This window comes from Thamnophis sirtalis, unplaced genomic scaffold (assembly GCF_051295495.1).
Source record: "Thamnophis sirtalis isolate CommonGarterSnake01/CBP01778 unplaced genomic scaffold, rThaSir2_p1.2 scaffold_2, whole genome shotgun sequence".
NCBI classification, from domain to species: Eukaryota; Metazoa; Chordata; class Lepidosauria; order Squamata; family Natricidae; genus Thamnophis; species Thamnophis sirtalis.
The window spans coordinates 142,876,731-142,902,665 of record NW_028261382.1 but is presented as its reverse complement, the minus strand read 5'-3'; the positions used below and the strand labels follow the sequence as shown (position 1 = coordinate 142,902,665).

The 25,935-nt window shown below is 36.9% G+C and overlaps 1 protein-coding gene across 1 annotated transcript in view; it reads left to right on the top strand.

The window, feature by feature from the left end:
• LOC106539084 (chloride channel protein C-like) overlaps nucleotides 1-25,935 on the top strand; it is an 84,237-nt gene that overhangs the window by 5,842 nt on the left and 52,460 nt on the right. The window contains exons 3-11 of the mRNA XM_087703865.1: nucleotides 4,628-4,708; nucleotides 5,543-5,718; nucleotides 6,254-6,346; nucleotides 8,871-9,114; nucleotides 12,148-12,342; nucleotides 13,471-13,570; nucleotides 14,457-14,558; nucleotides 16,183-16,354; nucleotides 17,296-17,467. Coding sequence (XP_087559991.1) covers nucleotides 4,628-4,708; nucleotides 5,543-5,718; nucleotides 6,254-6,346; nucleotides 8,871-9,114; nucleotides 12,148-12,342; nucleotides 13,471-13,570; nucleotides 14,457-14,558; nucleotides 16,183-16,354; nucleotides 17,296-17,467 — 1,335 coding nt within the window. The remainder of the gene's footprint in view (nucleotides 1-4,627; nucleotides 4,709-5,542; nucleotides 5,719-6,253; nucleotides 6,347-8,870; nucleotides 9,115-12,147; nucleotides 12,343-13,470; nucleotides 13,571-14,456; nucleotides 14,559-16,182; nucleotides 16,355-17,295; nucleotides 17,468-25,935) is intronic.

The window sequence follows — 25,935 nt, the reverse complement described above, 5'->3', positions numbered from 1 at the left end:
CCCTGCTCAAGTATTGAATATAGTTGCCTTTAATTTGGCTGGGTCACATCAAGATAAGATTTGTTTTATTTTGTTTAGTGTATTATGTTGCCACAGCTACTACAGCCCATAAATAAAATTTGGCGTGTTTTGGAGTGTTTTGCAAATCTAGCCAAATAGGACTTACCTATCAGCATGCTTAAGCAAAGTATGGCTTGGTAAGATAATATTTATAGGTCCAATCACTGCATATGTCATACTTTCTTTTCACACAATTGCCCATTTTTATAAAAAGGACTTTGTCCCAGTTTGCTTGTATAAAAATGCAGTGAGGTAATTTTCCTGTTTACTTAATACTAGGTGAGTTTTTTCAGCCCCCAAATGAGGACAACTAATGATAAATCTCAGTTTAAAATAGAATATTTTGTTGGCCAAGTGCGATTAGACACACAAGGAATTTGTCTCCAGTGGAAAGTTTGGTAATAGCCTGTGGTTTCCAAATGAGTCACAACTAGTTTTTTTTTTTATATATATATATATATATTTATATTTTTATTATGTTTTCATTCTATACAATCACATATTCACTGTGTTTAATCAGGGCATATAGAAAATGCCCTCTACAATACAAACCCAGTATACCACCTTGACCCGCAATACACCCTCTTTCAACCCCCTCCAACTTTCATTCTTCCTTCTCACACACCCCTCTACGCCTACTTCCCCTCCCCTTCTTTCTAACCTTAACCCTATCACTCCCTCTCCATTCCCTCCCTCCCTTCTCCTCCTCCTCTCTCTCACCCTCTCCACCCTCCTTCTTCTTTCACTCGACTCTTTCCTTCGGTATCTATTACCTTCCAGTATATTCGGTTTGTTCTATTTTCGCACTAACATTGATAAGCCACAGTATACAAATACAATCATGGAATTTAACACATATTGTATTTCCCCCCTCCCCCCTCCCCCTAAATCCCCACCTCCCTTCCCTCCCCCCGACTTCCCAAAGACCATACATGGTATAACTTTTGAACAATCACAGTCTAAAATATCTCTACATTGAACTCAGCTTCTTACTGTTACCCTAATTTTAAACAATTTAAATTATTACTGATACTAAGCATAAACTATCTGGAGTTTCTTAGTCCCATATTTACTTTTTATGTAATCAATCCATTGAGTCACAACTAGTTTTGATAGTGTTTGTACCAGTGGTGGGCTTCAATTTTTTTTTAGAACCTCTTCTATAGGTATGGTCTGCTTTGTGGGAGTGGCTTGCTGGCCATGTGACTGGGTGGGAGTGGCTTGCCGGCCATGTGACTGGATGGGCATGACCAACTTGTAAAATGTGGTGAAACTCACTTAACACTTGCTTAGCAAACAAAATGTTTGCTCAGAAACTCTGGCCTTTGAAGCACGCAAGTCTTAAAGTTGTCAAGTTACAAGACTCTTGCATCCCTAACCCTTTAGAAAAAAACCCCAGGGGTGTTCAATCTTGACAGCTTTAAGACTTGTGGACTTCAACTCCCAGAATTCCTCCTCCAGTCATGTTGGCTCAGGAACTCTGGCATTGAAATGTGCAAGTCTTAAAGCTGTCAAGTTACAAGACCCTTGCACCCCTAACCCTTTAGAAAAAAACCCAGGGGTGTTCAATCTTGACAGCTTTAAGACTTGTGGACTTCAACTCCCAGAATTCCTCCTCCAGTCATGTTGGCTCAGGAACTCTGGCATTGAAATGTGCAAGTCTTAAAGCTGTCAAGTTACAAGACCCTTGCACCCCTAACCCTTTAGAAAAAAACCCAGGGGTGTTCAAACTTGACAGTTTTAAGACTTGTGGACTTCAACTCCCAGAATTCCTCCTCTCGCTCTTCATCTTGATGATGTGCGGACGGGTGGTGGGAGGGAGCTGGAACCAGTTCTAAATGGCACTGTAGATTTGTGGAACCTCTTCTATAGAAGAGGTTAGAACTGGCAGGAACCCATCCCATTTACATGTTGTAATCCATAAGGTGACTTGTTTGTTTCTGACTTTTGTTGTCTGCATATGAACATATGCTTATTTGAGTCAACCAGGGACAGTTTTAGAAGCAGCCATATGAGTTATTTTCTAAGGTTTGCATGCAACTATATCTGGGCTATATAAATCTGGATAACACTAAATGGCAAGCAAAAGGTAATAAAGTAACACACATGTACACACAAGGGAAGAAAGATAATATGGGGGCAGAGGTTCTGTAAGGCGATATTAAGAAAGTTAAAATAGATTATGTGATGAAAAGAGAGTTGGAGCTTTGATCATGCATTCACAGTTTTTTTTACACCTTCCCCCTGACACACAGGGTGGGGCAATGGCACCTAATATGCCTTAGAAACCTGCTAAGATGAATAGAAGAACTTAGGTCCAATTATCCAGTTGGAGTTCTTTCTTCCACACAGTGATTAAAGCAATCTTATGCAACATATCAGGTCCTATTTAGCAATTCTTAGCATTTTTCTTCAAGCTTGCTCATTGAATCTAATAAAGCAAATTATGCTTCTTTGTCTATTGGGGGTGGTGGGATTTACATAATTGAAAAATGTCAGCTAGCCTTAGAGACCTGTGGCTGCCCATGTAAAGTAGCACTCTTCAGTTCCAGGTTTTCTTTTATTAATATTGAGAGTCAGATCAAAGGGAAGTGCTGAACGCCTGAAGTCGAGCAGCCTATAAAAAAATCTGCATATTATTGAATGTGTTGACAACAAGGACACAGTTAAAAGGACACAGTTAAACCTTGGCAGAGGTTAAAAACATCATTATGAAATTGAAAGCAAAGGAAAGCGTTAACCAATATCTATAAGAGCAGCAGCCAGAAGAAACAAAAAGCATTTGTCTTTGTAGCATTGAATTTGGCCATAATCAAAAACATGATAGGACTTACTTCAGCTGTTTTTGTCCTACTGGTGCTCTGAGACTGAAGGCAAATACGTCCAATATTTTCTTCCGTTACCCTGCCAGTTTTTAATTGCCACACTTCAAATTGTCATAGAAATTACCTTTTAACCATGTTGCTCTATTAAGCTTGCCTAGTGAATCCTGTAATTCAGTGCAGCTTTCAGAGACAAGCCCCTTTGGGTCTTTAATAAAGTATCAGGCTTTGCAGAATAGTCTTTTCTCAATAGTTTATCACAGCCTTGCCCAATCTGAACTACAACTTCCTTAATTTCCAATCAAAAAGTCAACTGGTCATGACAGACTATGGCCTTTAAGGAGGATGGAGTCATGGTCCTCAATATATCCAGAATGGTTCCACCACAAAACCGCGGACGACAAAATCGCGGTCGACGAAAGCGCGTATGTGACGTCATCACAGCGCAATGAAAAAGATCGAAAAATGTAAAAATAAAGCGAAAACCTTACCCTAACCCCCCCAAACCTAACCCTAAACCTAACCCTTAACCTAACCCTAAACCTAACCCTAAACCTAACCCTAAACCTAACCCTTAACCTAACGAAAAACCTAACGCTAACCCTTAACCTAACGCTAAACGTAACGCTAACGCTCTAAACCTAACCCTAACCCTTAACCTAACCCTAACCCTTAACCTAACCCTTACCTTTATGTGAATCAGCTTGCTGTAATTTAATTTTTATTTCAATTTTTCGATCATGGGAAATGTAACTACCTTATGGGAAATGTAGTCCCATAACATGTGACCACATCTGTGCTCACTGATTGGGCAGTGGGGTACTCTGCCCGGGAAATTGATTTATTACTGACCACTCACTGAATCACCTTTGGCGCTACCAGAAGCAGCTTTGCACCAGCAGCATGGGTTAGAGCAGTGTTTTTCAACCTTTTTTGTGCAAAGGCACACTTTTTTCATGAAAAAAATCACGAGGCACACCACCATTAGAAAATGTTAAAAAAAATTAACTCTGTGCCTATATTGACTATATATAAAGTAATTCTCTTGAATCCTCCGCGATTGTTGCTATGGGCGCACGCATGGGACGTCAGTGACGTCCCTGCGTGCGCTACCTCCCGGCGGTCCCCGCGTTTTTAAAGTAAACGCAGGGCCGCAGGGACTTAATAGAGGCATCCCTGTGTCCCGAAAGCAACTTTCGGGACACAGAGATGTCCCGAGGCAAAAACACCCGGCGGGTGTTTTCCCCACGGTACACCTTACACTATGTCACGGCACACTAGTGTGCCGTGGCACAGTGGTTGAAAAACACTGGGTTAGAGGAATTAATGTCTTTTTACACTACGTGATGGGACAGATCATGGAACGCCAGAAGAATCTTAACACTGAACTGTAAGTTTTGCTATTAAGGATGCCTGATAATAAACGTGATCTGAAAGATATTCCTAAGCATGGAGTTAACTGGCTGCCCGAGCAGAAGCTCATTACCCGGGGCAGAACAGTCATAGGCAGTATGTAGATCAAATAAATGTAGTTGTTTGTCCGTTGTTTTTCCTCCTGTGTGTATTCCCCCCCCCCTTACTTTGGTTTGTGAGCCGCGCTGAGTCCCTCTGGGAATAGGGCGGCATAGAAATGCAATAAATCAAATCAAATCAAATACAATGCTTTAACAGAATGTAGAGCAAATGATTGTGATAAGAGTTATAATATTCCTCTTTCACTTTCCATGTATTTGTAAAATCGACAGAATGGCAACTTTCACATGACCTGGATTTACATGTTGGGAATTGGACTTGTGATGATCATCTTATCATCAGGATTAGTTGTGGTAAGTGTTAAATACCTTGCTTAACAATCTGGAACAATTTCTGAAAGATGGGAAATGTTTCCTTATAGTGAAAAAAATGAGACTTCAGTACAAATGACTAAGAATTCATTATCTATGCTACCATACTTTAGAAAGCAACATTTTAAACATTAACATTATGATGGACAATGTCCTATTCTTAAACTAATTTATCACTGGGGCTCTCATATTTGGGCTGCAAAAATCTATGATCACGAGATCATAACAATATCATTTTATATGAATATTTAATTTGGGAAGTTACTTGTTTCTACCACTCAGCCAGTTTCTAAAGTAACCTATGATTTTACCAAAATTCTACTTTACACACCCATACCCACACCCCACAGAGATGGGAGGGGGAGGAAGGAGGTTTGGTAGAACTGTTCTCTGATTCCCAAACCCATGCAATCCACTAGTTAGTTTATTTCTGACAGAGCATTGTTAAAATATTATAACTTCTAGGATTCCTTGAGACCAAACATAATTTAAATGCCTGGAATGCACAACCTGTCACTGTGGTTTCTTCCCCCAAATCTTCAAAATTTTAACATTAGACTGTCTACTGTCGACCCCACCTCATTCCTAAGAGGTCTTTAAAGGGCGTGCCTACCATCCCTGTCCTAATATTCCCTTGTATTTGTATTCATTTCATGTATTCATAATCATGTCTATACTTATATCTGTTATCTAATTCATGCTTGATGAAATAAATAAATAAAATAAATAAACAAGTTAACTTCTGATTAGAGCAACAAAAACTTAGATTTAACTATGAATATGATAACTACAGTAATATTCTTCCTTTTTTTGTAGTTCTTTTGTCCAACAGGTGCCCCAAGTGGATTGCCTGAAGTCATTGGCTTTCTGAATGGAGCTTCTATTCAGCAAATTTTTAATATTAGGACTTTTGCAGGAACATTTGGCTCTTGTGTTCTAGCTGTAGCATCTGGACTTTTCTGTGGACCAGAAGGGCCTATGATTCATTTGGGGTAAATAATTTATGCTTTTAAAATTACATACTGGTAGAAAAATAAAGCATTGTTGCATTAATTAAACAGATTCTACTGCATGAATCTACACAAAAGGTAAAATATCAGGGACCTAATTTTCTCATACAACATGTCGAATAAGGCAAAATGCTCATTCTAATGAAGTGCAAGTCATAGTAATGAAAAACAACTAGGTTTTACTAATTAAGTAAGGTTCTATAAATTTTCTAACAAACTCAGAATGTGGTGCAACCCCATAAACATTTATCATATTTAATGGATACAAATTGAGAAATAAGTGGAGAGTAAAATAAAAACTTGGACGAGGAAGAAATAGAATGGAAAGAATCAGATGAATGGAGAAAAGTATGTTATGCTGCAGTTTTTACCATAAATTCCACTTCTAAATTGTGAGTGAATATATAATCATTAATTTGAACATTATAAATAACTCTATAACTTGTTCTGGGGTGTATTGTTTTTTAATTTCATGAAAATTTATAAGGAGACTCATGTTTGCAAAAAAATTTTCTAGGGCAAACATAGGATATGGATTGAGCCATTTCAGACCCAAGATTCTTAGAATTTATTTTCCTTCCCTCATCAGATTTTGGAATACAGCTGACAGGTATGGGAATTTATTAACTCGGTGCTTCTAAATTGTTCCTGAAATAAAATAAGGACTGCCTCAGGGTAGATAATGGAATGTATAAGAATAAAATATCAGATGAGTAGTGGATTAAGGAAATGCTGTGGATTTAGCATTTGCACGTGTACTTAGACTTTAATAATGCATTTGATAAAGTTGGTCATAGCCTCCTTTTTGACAAATTGCAATAATGAAGGATGCAGGATCCCATTACCAAATTGATTTGCAGTTGGCTGAAGAACTGTAGCCAGTCTGGGGTTCTTATGCCCATGCAGAGGATGATATGTAATGAGATGCCTCAGAATTCTCTCCTAGGTCCAATATTCTTTACAGTCTTAAAAAATAATATAGATGAGGGCAATAGAACTCAATTTGCAGATGACATAAAGCTGGGGGTATTGCTAACATCCCAAAAAAGTGGCTTAATGTTCAAAAGGACCTTGATACATTTGAACATTGGGCCTCAGTCAACAAAATGTTCTTCAATTATAAATATAAGGTTCTGTACTCATGAAAACATATAAGCACAAAGAGAAGACAGAGGGTATATCTGATCATGAGAGCTATTAAGTAGTGGAACAGCCTGTCTTCTGAAGTAGGTGCTCTATCACTCTTAAAAACAAACAAACAAACAATTGGATATTCATTTTGTCTGGAAATTTCTTGAACTGGGGAAGGACTTGGATTAGAAGATCACTAAAGTTCCTTCCAAGCCTAGGAATGTTTGTATGACATATTTGTAACAGAATGCACAAACACTTCATTTGGGGATAAATAAGGTTCCATGACTTTCAAATAAGATGCACAGTACAACTATCCCACCTTTATCACAAAAATTCAATGGTGGCATCCGAACACTATCTTCTATTTCTAATTCCATCTCTACTTCTCTTTATTTATTAACATAAAAAATTCCAGAAGTGAAAGTTGGACTTATTGTCACCTGTCTTTGGAGGTTGGTTGCAGTGGTTGTAATGATTATGAATCTCAAAGGATGTGCTGTGAACATTTGGGACCCATCTTTCTTCAATATCTTTACATTCCCACTGCAGAAAATATCAGTGAGCCATTTATACAATACATGAGCAACATCACTTTTCCAGTGGTATCTGTAGAGGGAGGGGACTGACAAAGAAGTCAAGATAATGGTCACAACTGTCCAATCATAGCCATACACCTATGAGTGTTGAACACAAAAAAAGGGTCAGGGCTTCAGTTGTGTGGTTGTGATCACCATCTTAAGTTTTTGTTACCATATGCTTATATCTATTACAAATAAGCATACATTGGAAGACTGGGTTGCACTACAGATCTTCAGTCTGAAATTCTCCAAAGCCGTAGCCTAAATTTACAACCAGAATAGTCTATGAGACAAGATGGAAAAATATTATATAATATATCTGAAAGCAACACATCAATTTAGAATGATTTTTTTTTAATTGGGGAAAGAAAATTAGAAAGATGAGATAGATCAGTTAATGCTATACTTTTGGGCACAGTATTTCTGGAACATAGATAGCACAAAATATGATAACATTGCCAAGCCAAATGCATAAAAGACTATGAGAATTTAATTTTCTGGAATTGATTTTTGATTGTCTTCTGTCATGAACTGACATAGTGGCTGGCTTCTCACACTACAGGTCAGATGTGAAAATTTTCTATTCATACAGGATTTTACATGAATATAACTTGCATAAAATACTAAATTTATATGAAGTAACAAACTTTCAAGATATTTGGATGTGATAAATTATTAGTTCTTGGAGTATGAATATGAATTCAAACCCTATCTTTTATTTGTAAAATGATGGCATTTGCAAATCCATGGTGTACCCAGAAAGGTTTATTTTAAACAAAATGCTAGTGTTATTGTTCATGTCAAGCTCAGATTTTGGAAAGGGTTGAAGGATCAAATTCTATTGCTTTAAAACAGTGATTATGAAAATATGTAAATAACATCCAAACCTTTGACCATACTGTTTGTTGTATCTCCAAACAAAAAACTATTACAAGTTATCTGTGGCCCAAGGACAACTTGACAGCCCAAATAAACAAAATATATTTTGTCTTCAGCAATTTGTGAAAGGAATATGGGATGTGTTTCTTAAGCTGTTACTTATGGAAAACATTTGGCCCATGACCAATAATGTAGACTTCAGAAATATCTTTTTACATTCACTTAAGACCATGGAACCTTAATTCTACCTGATTTGCATCACAGCCAACACACTGGGTTCTGAACCTTTTATCACGAAAAACCTTGATCTGATTCAATTTGACAAACCAATTCTAAACAAAATTGTTTTTGTGTTAGCTGTTACCTACTTAAATATTGGGACTCAACCTAACTGTAATATGTACCTACATAAAGTAGATGGTTTGGAGTTAATATTTGGACTGAGATGTCCAGTTTTATGAAATGCACAATTGTTTTATCATGTAATATAATCCTATAGAGTAATTTTTTTAAAAAAGAAATCCTTTCTCATCTTTGTTACAGAAGGAATTTTGTTACAGCTGGTGCAGGAGCAGCACTCACTTCTGTGTTCCATGCTCCTGTGGGTGGACTTTTATTTACACTAGAGGAGGTGGCCTCTTTCTGGGATATCAAATTGGCCTGGCAAACATTCTTCTGTTGCTTGATGGCTGCTTTCACTTCAGATTTACTATCCTCTTCTCTCTATGGGTTTGTATACAAGGGTCAATTTGGATTTTTCAAAGCTGAGAAGAGGATTTTATTTTGGGTATGTATTAAGTTGATACCAAATCAAATAATGTCACCTCCCATATTTCTGAGGAGCAGTTAAAAACAAACTCTTTTATCGATAACATCCTCCTTTATCTGGGGTTGTTTAGGACTATAGTTAAAACATAAAAATAAAATTGTCAACAGGTATCAAGTAATTGCAAATTTGCATCCTAGGTTATAGGGGAGTTCTGAACGCTACTGAGATATGCTTTGCTGAATTTATTTTGGGAACCATCACCAATATGCATGTCCTGGAACTAACTTGACTAGTTGACCCTTTTGATTGAGAACTCTGGATTATTTAATACCTTTCAATATACATTCAAGCCTGATTCTGGAACCGAACTGGCATTAGTCACACTTTTAGCTAATCTTAGGTGGGAGTTGTACATTCATCCTTGTTTGGTGGGATTTTTTAGCAGCCTTCACTACTACTAATCATGGTTCCTTCTGGATCAACTTTGGGGATTGAGGGTGATTGGCAATGTATTGTGCTGGGTTCCCCTTCTATCTCCAGGGTTGCTATGAATCAGTGCTGACTGGGAAAGGGAGAGGTCCCTAGTATGTCAGGTGCTGCGGGCTTCAGTGCTTTTTCTGCTCCTATTCAACATTTACATGAAACCACTGGGTGAGCTCATCCATTGCCAAGGGCTGAGGTATCATTAGTACACTGATGATACCTAATTATACACCTCTGTCTAGGCAAACTAAGTGTGCTTTTGATTTTTTATCCCAGAGCCTGGAAGCTGTGAGTCTCTGGACAGGGAACAACAGGCTTCAACTGAATTTTGGCAAGAATAAGAGGTTCTGGGGCCTGCCATTTCTGGAACTATGACATCATTAGTGATGAATGGGATGGACGCAAATTTGGGGTGTTCTTCTAGACTTGCAAATCCTATTTAAAGAGCAGGTGGAAATCATGGGTATGAGGGCCTTTGAATAGTTTTGTGTTATCTGCCTATCACACCCATTCCTGGATCAAGAGGTTCTGCTTGTGGTTACTCATACTCTGTTCATCTTCTGGGTGAGCTACTGTAATGTGCTCTACATGGGGTCACCATTGAAGTGTATTCAGAAACTTCAGCTGTGCAGAAAGTGGCAGTGTGGGCAGTTATTTGTGTCCCTAGACCAGAGCACTTTACATTTCTGCTCTATGAGCTGCATTGATTACTAGTATGCTTCCAGATACAATTCAAGGTGCTGGTTTTTACCTTTAAAACCCTTCATGACATGGGGTTAAGTTATTTGATATAGTAACTGTTACCAATTAGATCTGCTCATTCCATCGTATCTGGCAAAAGAGATATGTTGTGGATCTCACTTGCAAGGAGCTAGTCTGGCAGGATACAGGAGTTAAGTTTTTTTCTGCCAGAGTGCCCATCTTATCATCCACTTTGAAATGAAGTTGGCTACATCTATGTTAATTTTCCACAAGTCCCTCAAAATTTGGTTATGCTGTCAAGTCTGGGATTTTAAGGGAATGATGAGATGTTAAAGTGACTCCACTGTTAATACCTGTTGCTTTCTCCTTGCCTTTAATTATAACTTTAATATTTTTGCTTGTTTTTATATCACTGTTTTATAGGAATTTATTTTATTGTACACCAACCAGAGTCATGTTTTATGAGATGGTGGTCATACACAAATGAGGAATGAATGCATGAATGAATGAAAGAACGAGCGAATGAATGAATTAGAAATACCATGTAGCAACCTAATGAAGAATTTATGTGTGCATATTGAATTTTGGCAGGGTAGCCAAGTCAACCATTGGAGAATAGGCTGTAGATGAGACTCTATTTTCTGTTGGGCAGTTATAGAGTGTTTTTAAGTTGAAGCTTTATTTTTAATAAGTACCCTAAGCACATTACAAAAGTAGTAATTTCTAACAGAAAAGCAGCAGTTAATCTATTTACTTCCTTTGCATGTTTTCTCCATTCACCAAAAGAACAAAACAAAATGAAAACCTATCGGAATATTTATTGCCTTTCTTTAAACTAAGATAGCTTTGTGACTTTTCCTCCAGCCATTTCAGAAATCTCACTAAATAAAATGTTATAATAATTGTGCTTGGAAAAGAATTATCAGTTTAGCCAGCTGATAAAGAACCTAATAGAATGGAAGCCAGTGAGGTGGATATCTCTGATTTTCAGGCCAGAGAAAGGTATTTTGTAAATAAGTGACACATAATAGGAATATTTAAAACTGGGAAATAAGCAGCTACTCAAAAGATAGAATAAAGCAACCCAGAATTTAAATCACAAATCTAGAAAGGAAAGTTCTGGGGTGCCTTAAATCAGCAGTCCCCAACCTTTGTGGCTTGGCATCCTGACTGAGGCAGGGAGAGGGGAACTGGGCTGCACAGTAATTGGCTAGCACATGTGCACATGCCGTTCTGTGAGCATGCTGGTGCACACATATGCAGCTCGACTTGTGCAAGCAATGGACGGGCACACATGTGCATAAGTATCCACTGGGCTACCACTTGCACAGGTTGGATTGTGCATGCCTCAGCCAGTCACTTGCATGGCCCAATTCTGAACAGGCCATAGTAGTGGCCCGGTAGTGAACCCAGGGGTTGAGGACTGTTCCATTTCTTTAAATGGAAACATCTTTTTATTGATAGCTTTCTATTTCTCCATAATAAATCTATCTATCTAAACTTCTTAAGTCTGCTTGGGGATGCGGAAAGACACTCATAGCTATACAAAGCCCTGAAACAGCAAGTATGAGTTTATCCAATAGGTTATTTAAGTCATTTCTAATATTATCAAGTATACAATCCCATAATAAGCATTTATATTTTAAACTTCAAGATAAGAAGGAGCACTGGAGACCACAAAAGTTCTGGAAAAAAGACTTTGGTGATGACCTATAAACTATTATAAGAATAAACTTTTTTAATGCACCTAATTCCATTTTATATGTAGAATGGTTGCGTCATGTACCTTTTATCCTGGAGGTGCTATATATATAAAATAGTTGGCAAAATTTACAGAACATTTTATTTTGTTTCCTTTCTGTTTAGGTTAAGAACTTACTGGATATGAGTGTGTTGGCCTTTCTTCCGGCCATTTTCCTTGGAATACTTGGGGGTCTTTTAGGAGCATTTTTTGTTTTTCTGAACATAAGGATTAATAAAATACGTCTGTGGTTCTTCAGCACAATTCAAAAATCATCCCTCAGAAAGTCAATCAAACTTCTTGAATGTATTCTGATTTTTGTAAGTATTGAATGTTATTTTCTTCAGCATTCCAAAGATATATTTATACCAGATTCAGAATGGTAAGACATAGATATTTAAACTCTTTTTCAATTGACTGATGTAGGCTTTCACTGTTGGGTAGCGTTGGGCTTCCAGGTTTAGTGACTATGGTCTAAACAACAGATACATTGACATTTTGCCAGCAGCTGTGTTCTGCTATACAGAAGATTTCTTCAGAAGATACTAATCATAGTTTCTGGCAAACATCAGGAAATCTATTTTCTAGACCATGGTAACTAAGCCCTGAAGTCCAACATTGCTCAATTTTTAAACATTTGAAACTGGCAGTTTTTTCAGTCGCTACCTGTTAGACTGTAAGAAGGAATTTCCTTGGAGTTGGCTTTTCCAGGGAAACTACCTTTTCAACATCATTACATTGCACCATAAGCCATGATGGCATACTACTGCAGAATGCAGTACTGCAGGCTACTTCTGCTGACCGTGATCAGATAAGTTGAAGCACAATTCTAACACACTTCCAATTTGGCCTATTGAATTCAGGCCAAATACAAAGTGGTGTTTTGAATTAGATTATTATCATCAAACATCAAGTTGTAATATGACCCGATTAATCAGTTAATTGTGTTGCAGTTTTATTTTAGATGAACTGAAATTTTCAGTCCATTTTCAGAAACCGATCTTTCTCCTTTAATGAAGTGCAATATTCTTGTATCTCCCAATCCAATGCCTTCCGTTATGCCACTCATGTATCCCACCATTTATAGAATTCATTAGGCATTGATATTCAATAATTAAATTACAGTATTTCTAGAGGGTAACAGTTTGCAGAACTGGAGACTAGCAAACTATGAGCAAACTTTAAATCTGGAGACCAGTAAACTATGGGTAAAAATAGTTTTGACAGTTCTAGTCCTATGAAGATAATTTTTATTGGATCATTGGCTCTGATTTTTGCTCTTTCATGAGCTTAAATGCCCCTCTCTGAAATATTTTTTGAATCTGATAGGTAAAATTGCTTGATCTAGATTGAGTGAGTATAACTATAGATGTTCCTGTGGTGTTGAACTGACTGATTTTAAACTATCATTAAACATTCATTTCTGTATTTTAAAATACTATGTGCAGGTTTTAACTATTACTGCTACGGTCTACTTGCCATATTTTTTTCACTGCACTCCTGCCAGGAGGATACCAGCATCTGATCCAATTAGTAAGTCACAAAGGTAAGTAGTGAAAGGGATGGAACATATGTATATTAAAATGGCTCTTGGCTACTTCAGTTTGAGAACTGATTCAATTGTGTACCTTCAAGGCATGCCATATGACCTGGGTGGAAAACTTGGAGGGCTAGTCCATAAACATATTTCATAGTGGAGGCATAGGAAATGGAATATATACTCACTTCAGATATGCAATGCTGTACTTCTCATAATTAGAGATTCTGTAATGATTTATGACAGTACCAGCATCATTTCAGAGTGATGTCAAAAAGTATGGAATTGGGCATTTTTAAGACCTGGCAGGAATCACAGAGAGAAAAAAGGCATTTTCATATGCAATTTCCTTAAATAACTGCAGAACCTCCGGTGCTTGAATTGTTGACATCCCAAAGAGCCCTGTCTTCTGGATTAGGAGGCAAGGAAGCTAATTGCCACATACATAAAAAATAGGAAGGTTATATCATATATGTAGCTAAACCGCCCATTTCTCAAAAGGTGATTAAAAATTTAAGAAATAGTATACATACTATTTGTATGTATTACAAATAATCACCAATTTTAGAATAATTCACTGGAAAACAACTTTTTTGAATAGGTGGATGAGTGACTTCACGATGCATTGAAAAATAACCATGTAGGTGAAAAATGTATTCTACCCCAACCACCGGCCAAATGTTTGACTGAAATTGAAAGTGGTTTTTTGACATTATTGCATTTTTTTTGTTCAAGTGATTTAGCTCAGATGAAATCTTGCATGTGAAGGAACTTTGCACATTAAGAGCTTCAGATACTGTTGGGAAAGGAGAACATGGATAATACTTGCCTTGGCACCTGCATTATATATTCTTATGATGAACTGATTATGATTTCTTTTTATTTTGGTTACAATCATACATCATCTTAGCTGGCAAATATGCGACTATAACTGTAAATCAGCCACTTTACAAAGTAGATCAAATGAAACAGAATTTTTCAACCAAACTTTCAATGAAGGTAAGAGGGAAAAAAAATCTCTTTCCTTCCCCTCTCTGTTCAAGAACAACTTTGCTTAAATATTCTTCTACAAGATTCATCTACAAATGTTTTGAAGACTGGTCCCTGATTGTAATACAAACCTATCAGTTTTACAAGAAGCCCTATGATGTTGTTAAACTTGGTTTACAGCAATATCTGGATTCAAATTATGCTACTTTTGGAATTTGTGAACTTTCTCTACTTAAAACATTCCAACCATACTATACTCTTTCAATATTTTCTCCCAGAACAGGGATAGATAACCCAGCAGTCTTTACCCTATTTTATAATCCCAGTTTTTGCAACCAAAATTGCTAGTAAAACTGATAGTTTCTGGTGCTGTCAATTTCCTCCTTTGGTGTAAAAGGGGGCTAAATCAAATCTTTACTGTAGTTACTAACAAACAGAGGGTAAAGATGTAATTTCAACTGAAAGAAACTTGAAGATAAAATGTTTCAGTTAATAAAGATAAAGGGATTAAAATAAATGATGGGGTAAATTAAAAGCGGAAATTTTAACTAAAATAAAAAGTTTTACCACTTAATACAAGTGGTTTTGGCTAATATAAATAACAGGTAGTCCTACATATAATGCTGGAAGTAGTTTCATATCTAGCAGGCCATAATCAAACATGTTCAGCTGCTCTTATTTACCATGTGGCTCATATTCAGCCATACATAATCTGAATATGTTGCAACTGGTGTCAGATGGCAGGAACCATGCATATTTGTTGGATGGTAAATTCTGTGACATTATTCAGAAATGGAATAATTAGGACTCTATGGGATTCCCTATAAAACTGGGAGTAAAAGGGGGCATGCTCAATAGAATCTACCTTTCCCACAGGGGCATAATGGATGTGGTATCTTCTTATACAGTATGTACCTACAGCAGGAATGAAGGCAGCATGTTTCATTGGGATAGCATGAAAGCCCTTTTATGTATTGGAACATCCAACTGCATGAAATATGTAGTTGATGCCATGATGTATCTATAACTCTCAGCTTTTAAATTTTGAATATAAGAATTTGGATTAGATTCTTCCATAGAGTTTAAAAAAGAATTAAAAGTAAAAGGAGAAAGACTGAAAAAAATGGCCAAACCCCTTGATAAGATCATCTCATCATGAGACACCACCTCTGCCTATTAGAGTCAATAATAATAATAATAGCAAATAAAGTTGCTTGTAACTCTCATTTAGGATATGAGAGTTTACTGTTTATGTAAGACATTAAGCTAAGTAGCCAAGTCACAAAGACTTGAATGACTTGCTTCCAGAGGTTTTGGGTATTCCCACACTGGAGGTTTTTAAGTTGAGATTGGACAATCATTTGTCTGAAATAGTATAGGATTTCCTGCTTAAGCAGCAGGTTGGACTATTAACATCCTTTGGAGAGAAAATATAGATCAATGGAATAATATGTAGTAACAATAATAACAACAGTGTACAATCTGTATCCATATGCATTTTACTGACCATGATGAACTAAAAAGAAAAGAGAGAAAACCATAATGAATGTGGTGTATATCTTGTGTCTGTATGTTTTACAAATCTAGATTATGAACTCTTCTCTCTTCTGTCTCTCTCCATCCAAATTTAAAGCTGCTGCCCTCTTGGCAGAAAATGGCATGAAAGGAATCATGTACTTATTCAGACGTGGGACTCATGAGGAATTTGGATATCCCTCTCTTTTTATGGCACTTCTTCTCTATTTCTTGTTGTCCTGCTTGACTGCAGGCTCTGCTGTTGCAAGTGGCTTGGTTATACCTATGCTGTAAGTATGCTATTCATTTTCTACTGCTTTGGGATGCTGTCATCTTTGATAAGCTAAAAAGCAAACTGGGGATATGGCACAAAGATTAAAGAGACACCTAATTTCTGTTCAAGAGTTAAATGGTGCTGTCCTTTAACTTCCCCAAAGTTTTCTCCTATTACAGAAAAGATTTTCCCCAACTTATTTTCAACATTTCAATATTTCAAATATTTCTTTTGAGGCTGTTTTTGAGCTACACACATGTTTTGTTACACACACCTTTCCATAATGTCATTCACTGCTTCTGCTTCTTGAACAACCCTGTGGGAGAAGTTCCTTTCTAACTTAATTGTAGTTATGGAAGAATCAGGACATTTTCAGTGGCATCTGCAGAGATGGCCAAATTAGTCAATATGATAAAAGCAGTGTCAACATTGTTGAACTCCACAGCTCCAACTGTTTGATATGTGCTTTGAGACATCACATATATATCATAAAGGGGCAGAACTTACAACACGATGCCACTTTCATAATTTTGGAAAAAAAAAGCAGTCTGGGCTTTGAATACCAATAACACTTTTAGGAGAATTATTGTGCAGTAAAATATAAAATATTTACAAATATTAATTTGTTGATTTAAGTATGACTCCTAGTTACTATATGGATTTATTCATATAATTTTCTTGGCAACAATAAACAAATGGTTAGCCACAGACTGTTTAATATTTTTTAATGTCCCAATTTAACCCGTAGAGTTCCTGGTGCTCTAATCACTTCAGCCAAAGTTAGTCAAGAGCTCCCCTTCAATTGCATTATTGCTAAATTAAACATGAGAATCTTGTATTCCCATCCATGAGACTATAACCCAAATTTTATCATTATAAAAATAATAGTTTATCATCAAATAGGCACAATCTGAAGCATTTTCAGTGCAGAATTCTCTCTCTCTTTTTCTTTTGCAGATACATAGGAGCTTTGTATGGGAGAATTGTTGGTTTGGCATTAGTTCCCATTTTTGGAATTCAGACTGATGAAAGTCATGCATGGATTGATCCTGGATTATTTGCTGCAATTGGAGCAGCTTCCTTTTTCAGTGGTGTTTCAAGACTAACAATATCCCTTACAGTCATCATGGTATGTTTAAGATAACTTGTAGGAAGAGATGTTTGATCAAAAGCCTTAGATCAAAAGAGTATTTGATGAAGTGTTGCCTGACTGAGAGACTAGCAATGAGTGGCTGGAATCATTAGATTTTTGCCCTGAAGAAGGTTTTTTTTAATAAGAATGTTTGGAAGATTTTGCTACATTAGGAAGGGATAATAAGAAATTTACTGGATTCACCCAGATGTTGCTAATTGGGTGAAGTATAACTGTTTGATGTAAAGAGAAAGTTATGCCCACAGGTCTGTAATAATTCTTTTTTTCTATCTTATGTTTCTATACAATATGGCCTTTCGCAAATTGCCTCCCTAGGCAGTGCAATAATTGAAAACTACATTAAGTATAGTATAAAATATAAAAAACCCACACAAAACAATACAATGTCACTTTAGAATAAGCATAACTTTTAAGGTGAGGCTTTAATAAATACCACTGGAATTCAGATGTTTCTAATCTGGCTGATGTTGTCTAAAATTGCCCTACATTCTGACCAAATGCTAGGATTTGAGAAATATCACATTTCTTAAAGAAACTGATAATTAGTTACAAGATAAATGTTTCTGTGCTTTTCACCAGGCATTATAAATAGAGATATAATAGGAAATTTGGGGAGAAGGCATAAAAAGTAGATGACATGTGGCATTTTAGACATGAGGGCATGGGAACCAAATTCTTGGTTATCATAATCAACATCTTTATAAGTTTAGAGAATGTTCTTAAGAAAGTTGCTTCTTGGGTCTGAAGAGCCAATAGTTCATCTTATTTCAGTCCCTGATTTTGGCACTGGATCTAGATTCAAACAAATAAGTCTTCAAGGTGTATTCTTCTCCTTTAAAAAAATCTAAACCTATAAGACATTGATTTCCCAATAATAAATGCTTTTTATATAGCAAATGTATTATCAATGTTCTTTTGAAATAGAATATAGATATTATTTATCTTGGACTATTTATATACTACCAATGAAATAATCCAAAGGATCTATTTGGAGTTTAAGACAATCGAAACCCTAGTCTTAATATCATTTTTCTGCAAATAAAATATCTGAAGAGCAAAATAAAACCTTTATCTGAACATTGTTTAGGAGCTTTGTGGAATGTTATGTTCAGTGTAACTGACTTCCGATTAAAAGGTCAGGAAAACTCAATATCCATACAAGCAGGAAAGGATAGTAGCAGCATAAAGGAATAGCTAGTATTCACTCTGGCACCCTAGCGTTGCACCTCTAAATGGCGATTATAACACTTGTGAGTCCTTTTCTTTAGACTGGGACGTAGAACTTCAGTTCATGTCCCTCTAAAGTAAATACAGGCATCGTATATTTTTGACAAGAGTAAAAGGACATGAACAGTGCAATAGCATAGCTGAAAAACTAAACTGTAAATGCACACATTTCTTTGTCTGATAGATTCCAAAATAATTTTGAAATGTTTGTTTTGGTTTTTTACATAGTTTCTCAGAGACTATGCAAGATGGAGAAATACTGTATAAGGTACAGATAAGCAATGCATGGATGGATGTAAAGGAAGAGGTGTGCATGTACTATATATGAATGTGCATGGGAATACGGTATATTGAAGTATGACCAGACAAACTACTTCAAAGTTTTGTGCAGTTGGATAAGTCAGATAATAACTGTAGAAGTTCTGAATCAGAAGAAGTCTTCAAATTAACATTTTTTTTAACTTTTAAGTTTTTTATTTCCATTCCATTCTATACAATCACGTTTACTGTGCATAACCGGGGCATATAACATTGAATAATAAACACAGCCCTCACTTATATAGAAAATGCCCTCTACAATACAAGCCCAATATACCTCCTTGGCCCACCATACACCCTCTTTCAACCCCCTCCAACTTTCATTCTTCCTTCTTACATACCCCTCTACTACCTACTTCCCCCCCTCTATCACTCCCTCTCTTAATCCAATCCCTCCCTTCCTTCTCTTCCTCCTCTCTCTCTCTCCTCCTCTCTCTCTCACCCTCACTCTCCTTCTTCTTTCACTCAACTCCTCCCTTCGGTATACTTCTATTACCTTCCAATATATTCAGCTTGTTCTATTTTAACACTAACATTAAAAAGCCACAGTATACAAGTGGAATCATATACCTTAAAATTTAACACATATTGTATTTCCCCCCTCCCCCCCTCCCCCCAAAACCCCACCTCCCTTCCCTCCCCCCGACTTCCCAGAGCCCATACACGGTATAGCATTTTAGCAATCACAGTCTAAAATATCTCAACATTGAGCTCAGCTTCTTACTGTTACCCAAATTTTGAACAGTTTAAGTTATTACTAATGTTAAACACAAACTATCTGGAGTTTCTTAGTCCCATAATGAGCAGTTTACATTGTACGTATACATTAAACTCAGCTTCTCACCATTACACAAATTTAAACAGTTTGCTTTGTTCTGTCTATTTCCGAACCCATTAATTTTGTTTCCTCTGTGCCTCCTCCCTCTATAACACAATTTAGATACATTTTGAGTTTTTCTTTTGATTTCCTCTTCCAACTCTTTTTTTTTTGCCTTGTATTTATATCCCTATATATATATATACACACACACCTTCTCGCACCTATATATGTGTATATATACGTACATATATATACATATATATTTTTATATTCATCAGTACTCCTCTCATATATGCTTTTCTTGTGTCTCCTAGAAATTCCCTAAATATGCCCTTATTCATATTCCGAACATGATATTCAGATAGCAATTTTTACAATCATTAACATACTTTTCATATCAAAATAACTCCCATTCGACCTCCGAGATCTTCTTACCTGCACTACCCTTCCCAATTCCATCCAAACTGGGCCATGATCCAAAAAACCCCCCCACCACAATCTCCGTCCTCTTCGCCCCAGAAAATAAATCATCAGTAATTTATATAAAAGTTCATAATTATCCATCTAGTCAATATCTTTTCTTCAGTATGCAACTATGTCCTTTTTCTTTTGCATGACAGAAGTCACAAAGTATTGACCATGTTCAAGATTAAGACTGTTTAAAATAGCAAAATATTTTCTTTCTCTTTTATAAAAAGTTCGGACATAACTCTTTAATCAATGGCCAATAACTAATAAAGTTGTTGCGGTCTGCCTTATTTCCCCATTCGTCTGGTGGTCGTACCACTAGGACCTTGTTCTCTGATCCCTTGCCCTACCGGGAGGGAAGGATGATGCTTTCTATCTTGTAGTTGTGTAATTTGTTGTTTATCTTGTCCTTCTCGTTGTCTTTCTCCGGATCCAGATGATTCAGAATGTCCCACCTTCAAGGTCTTATGATAGAAATCTCGGGCTTCCCATACAGAATTGAGGCAATATTTTTGCTCACCAAGTGTAATTATAATACCAAATGGCACATCCCATCTATACTGTATCTGACGGTTTTTGAGTTCTTCCACAAGAAAAGCGTAATCTCTCCTGGCTCTTAACATTTGGGGTGGTATTTCTTTGAAGACAATCAGATCCTGTCCGCCAATTTGTAGCTTGGTATTATACAACTTTTGTAGTATCCTATTTCTAGACTCTCTTGTAGCAAAATATATGATTACATCTCGAGGAAGCTGTCTCTGTTTTGCCGTCCAAGAATTATGGCGGTAAATTTTTTCAATCTGCCAATCAAAGTTGATTCCCAGTCTTCCCACCAGACGACTGAAGGCCTCTGAGAAAATCTGTTTCAGGTTCTCCTGTTCCCTTTCACGCAGTTCCCTGATTCTTAATGCAAGCTCCATCTTTTTATAATTTATCATAACGATTTGTTTTTCTGTATTTTCAACTTTTTGTTGCATCATTTCAATTTTGGATGTCAAGTTGGTATTGGCTTTCTCCAGAAGCTCTAGCTTATCTTCCATTCCAGCTTTTTCAACTTTTTGTTGCATCACTTCGATTTTGGATGTCAAGTTGATATTGGCTTCCTCCAGAAGCTCTAACTTATCTTCCATTCCAACTTTTTCAACTTTTTGTTGCGTCACTTCGATTTTGGATGTCAAGTTGGTATTGGCTTCCTCCAGAAGCTCTAGCTTTTCTTCCATTCCAGCAACATACTCTGTCAATACAGTTACAAATCCTATCATGTCCTCCTTTGTATTAGCAATCCTAATGTCAAACTTGGCAGAAAAGTCTGTAATAAGTTGCTTTATCTCCTCTCTGAATTCTCTAAATGTCTCAAAAAGAAATTCTTTCGTTAGCAAATCTCCAGTAGGGGGCGTAGAAGGTAAAGGCTGCAACTTCATGCCAAATGCATGAGGTGTATTGCTAAAAGAATGTCTCCCCGACTTTGATTTTGGTGCCATTATTTCAAACAATTAGTCAAGTATTACTCGAACTCTGCTGGCCCGTTATGTAACTTGCAAGAGAAGAAAGTGTTGAGTCCCCCCTTTATTTGTTCATAAAAGTTTTTCAAAAAATTTCAAAAAGGAGCATTGTAACAAAGCACATCTCGAAAAATTAGCATTGTAATGAAACAGTTCACATTCATCTGTGTTTAAAATATCTCTATATTGACAAGGAGGCTTAACAGCTTTTAAAAATTGATTAAAAAAAGAAAAAGAAATTCTTGGCAGGTCTTCAAGGAAACAATATTAATTAGTCAGAGAATGCTGTCAGACAATACCTTTGATCTTTCTCTCTGTCGGCTGTGCCAGGAAGCTAAAAATATACAAATGCAAAAGCTACGAGATCGCCATCTTAAAACCAATTACACAAAGTCCAGTCTCTGCCTGTCTTAATGGGAGACGTGGATCTAGGAGGTAATTTCGCAGAGGTCGATTTTGATGCCATTATACCTTTGCTTTAAGTAAAAAACAAAGGAAAACCCCGTTGGAATGTCTCTATATCAACAAAGAGTCTTTGAAAGCTTCAAGGGAGTGTTATTCCTTTGATTCTGTGCCAGGAAGTTGGATATATATCATTATAACAAATGCGGAAGCTATAAAATCGCCATTTTGAAAACAATTAAACAAAAGAGTTTTTTTATAACATTGAAGCTGGTATTTTTGATAGAGAAAACAAAAAAAAGTTCTCAGGTTTGGTCTCTGCTTGTGTTAATTTTCAATAGCCTAGTTTCAAAAGATTGTCCTGAGGGGGAGGGGGGGTCACTTGCCTTGTACTGTAAAAAACAGCTGAGAAGATCTGACCGGAGTTAAATGACTCAGACTTGGCAGAATCTCTTCCTCCGTTCACAGCCAAAAAAAAACAACTGCAAACTTCAAAGAAGATTCTCACCGACTGAGTCGACTGCTCTCTGCTTTTTTCTAGCCTGAAAAAAGAGATATCTAAGGTATTAAATAGATAACGAACCAGAACTCTGGAGGCAGCTCAAGTAAGCTGCCGGCGGCGGCAAGCCCCTCCCCGGAAGCACCAAATTAACAAATTTTATTAAAAGGCAAAAGCTTTCATGAAGTATAGTATATTGGAGTAATAATTGATGTAAGATTAAATTAAAAATGAAGCAAGATTGGGGCGGGGAGGGTAGTTATGCAGGTTACATATAAGGCAAATTACAAGTCCCTTATCGTTTTGCAAGTATATTTTGTTAAAAATTCACTGGATTTGTTTAAACCTTAAGACAGCCTTAAATGTTTTAATATCACCCATCTCACATGTAGAAGTACAATAAAGATGATTAGGGGGCTGGAGGCTAAAACATATGAAGAACAGTTGCAGGAACTGGGTATTAATGAAACCCATTAAACCCATTTAATGAAAAGAAGGACTAGGGGAGACATGATAGCAGTGTTCCAATATCTAAGGTGTTGCCACAAAGAAGAGGGAGTCAAACTATTCTCCAAGGCACCTGAGGGTAGGACAAGAAGCAATGGATGGAAACTAATCAAGGAGAGAAACAACCTAGAACTAAGAAGAAATTTCCTGACAGTTAAAACAATTAATCATGGAACGACTTGTCTCCAGAAGTGGTGGGTGCTCCTACGCTGGAGGTTTTTAAGAAGAGATTAGACACCCATTTGTCTGAAATGGTATAGGATTTCCTGCTTAAGCAGGGAGTTGGACTGGAAGACCATATGCCTCAGATGAGGAAGTGGATGTGCGGGTAATTCTAAAAATTATCAGGGACTATGTTCTGGAATAAATGGACATTCCTTGACCTAACAGGTCATATGAATTGACTATCTAAGGATTTAAGCACCAGTGTTCTAGAGGAGATTCACCTCTGTTTATTACACCATGGATAACAGTGTCAGACTTGTTTGTTAGAATGTATAAAAATTGCTCAGCTACATTTACAGAATCTGATGGTGTTTTATCTTTATCTATAAAGTAGAAACACCTTGTTATTAGTACAATAACATAGAAAGAAAAATAATATTTACTGTTTCATACACTTTCCATAAATCTGATTTTATAGGAATTGCTTTTTAGAAGGAGATTTAGCTTTTGGTTAAGTCATGCAGCTCATTTAGTTATATCTTGTTTATTCCCATTTTCTAATCCGTTACAAAGATAACTTAAATATAATGCAGGAAGTGTAGGTTATTCCCTGCCAATGTCCTTGAAATCATCCCCTGACCCACTTTTTCCCCCATTGTGTGAAAACAAATATAAGAAGGGGAAAAAATCCTGTGATCGCTCAGGGCTTTTCCAGAAGCCTTCCAGAGGAGTAATTTATAGCATAACTCGGGTCATAACTGCCATAACTATGGCAGTAAATCACTATTGCAAACAGGCCTTATATTGCCATAGCAGTGACTTGGTGAGGCTAGTCTGGAAGATTTCTTTGGCAAGAATACAGCTTATTTTCATTATTTGTTCAGATGCATATTGAATTAAAGATGGTAAATTAAAATATCTAGTGCCCGCAGTTCTATAATGATTACCACTTCTAAGCTTTATCATACTTTAGCTTCTGTACCCCAAAATTCAACAAAAAGATATTTCCTTTCAATTTAATTTGATGGGATGTTTAAATATCCGGTATATTATAATACTAAGTAGTCTAGACCTGTGCTTGCATGGCATATAAAGCCAAAAGATTTACAAAATATGTGCAATCCATTACTCTCCTTTATTGTGCCCTGTTCTTTAATCACAGTTTTAAGCTTACTCATTGTGAGGACAGTTGCTACTAGACTTTTAAAGTAACTATTTTTATAGAGAGAATTTAGAAGACTGCTACACTTCTGCTCAGAAACCAGTCCCATTGGCTTTATGATGTCTTTTTAAAAGTATAATATTTCATTCTCATTATGTCTGAGTACAACAACAAAACTATTGCAAAAGAAAGTGAAGATTACTTGCCAACTGACACTTGATTTTCTCTTGTGCAAAGAAGTCCAATTTCCCAGCTGTTATTTTTGGCTACAAATGTATTTGGCTCTTGAGATTTACAATGTTTTTCTCCAGCTCATTTGCTCCTCATTCTATTTTATCATCTAAATCCAGTTACTGCCATCTGTACTAGTAGATTATCACCACTTTCCTGTGGGATGTAGTCCTGCAGCTGTATGGATTGCTGTTTAAATTGCTACTAAAAATGTAGCAGCATTTTACTATTTCCCTTGAGCTTTGTCAGAAGAGCAGTGTGAATGGTTTATGAAACTTATTATATTCTTCTGTGAAGAAGCTAAAGAGAACTAGCAACCTATGAACTTGTGCAGAAGTAGCAAAACAAAAAGAGGACATAAACAGAAGATATAGGAAGATATAGATGTGACAGGAAGCATTTAAAAAGAATAATATAGGGACAAAGAATGAGAAGGACAAACAGACATTTGTAGGAGCAGGGATATTAAGCTAGCATGCTTTATTCTTTTGGACAGCATGGACCAATATCTACCATCTCAACTGTATCTGGTGGTAGTCTTCTCTTGGCCCTATCAGTCCATATCATCTATCATCATATCTTCTATTTCCCTCAACCTTACCAATATACTTTTCTATTCTGTCTTGTTTCATATGATCTGCTGCCTGATCTTAGCTTCAAGACAGCAGTCAGTTTTATTTGGTACAAGACAGAGACCGGCTAATTTTGCAGACCATGTTACTGTTTCCAATCTATAGCATAGTTCCGTGATGGTGAACCTATGGCACCTGGAGCCCTCTCTGCAGGCACACCAGACGTAGTCCCAGCCTGGCTCACCACGCATATGCATGCCTCCCAACGGCCAGCTGGTCTTTGGATCTCTGCCGCGCATGTGCAGGGGCAGGGCATTCACTGATCTCCGCAGTTTCCTCCCAGCGCACTCTACTTTTCTTCCCCCAGTGTGCCCTAGTTTTCTCCTGCATTTCTGCTGCCCATGCCTTTCCCAATCTCCTCAGGTTCTCTCCATGGCAAGAATGGAGGAGAAAGCCTGGGCACGCTGGGGAGAGAAACTGAGGAGTTTGCGAGCTCCCCCCACCCCATTTTGGGCCTGAAAAGTCTCCAGCACCAACCTTGAAGCCAAACTGGGGAGGGGGGCACATGCAC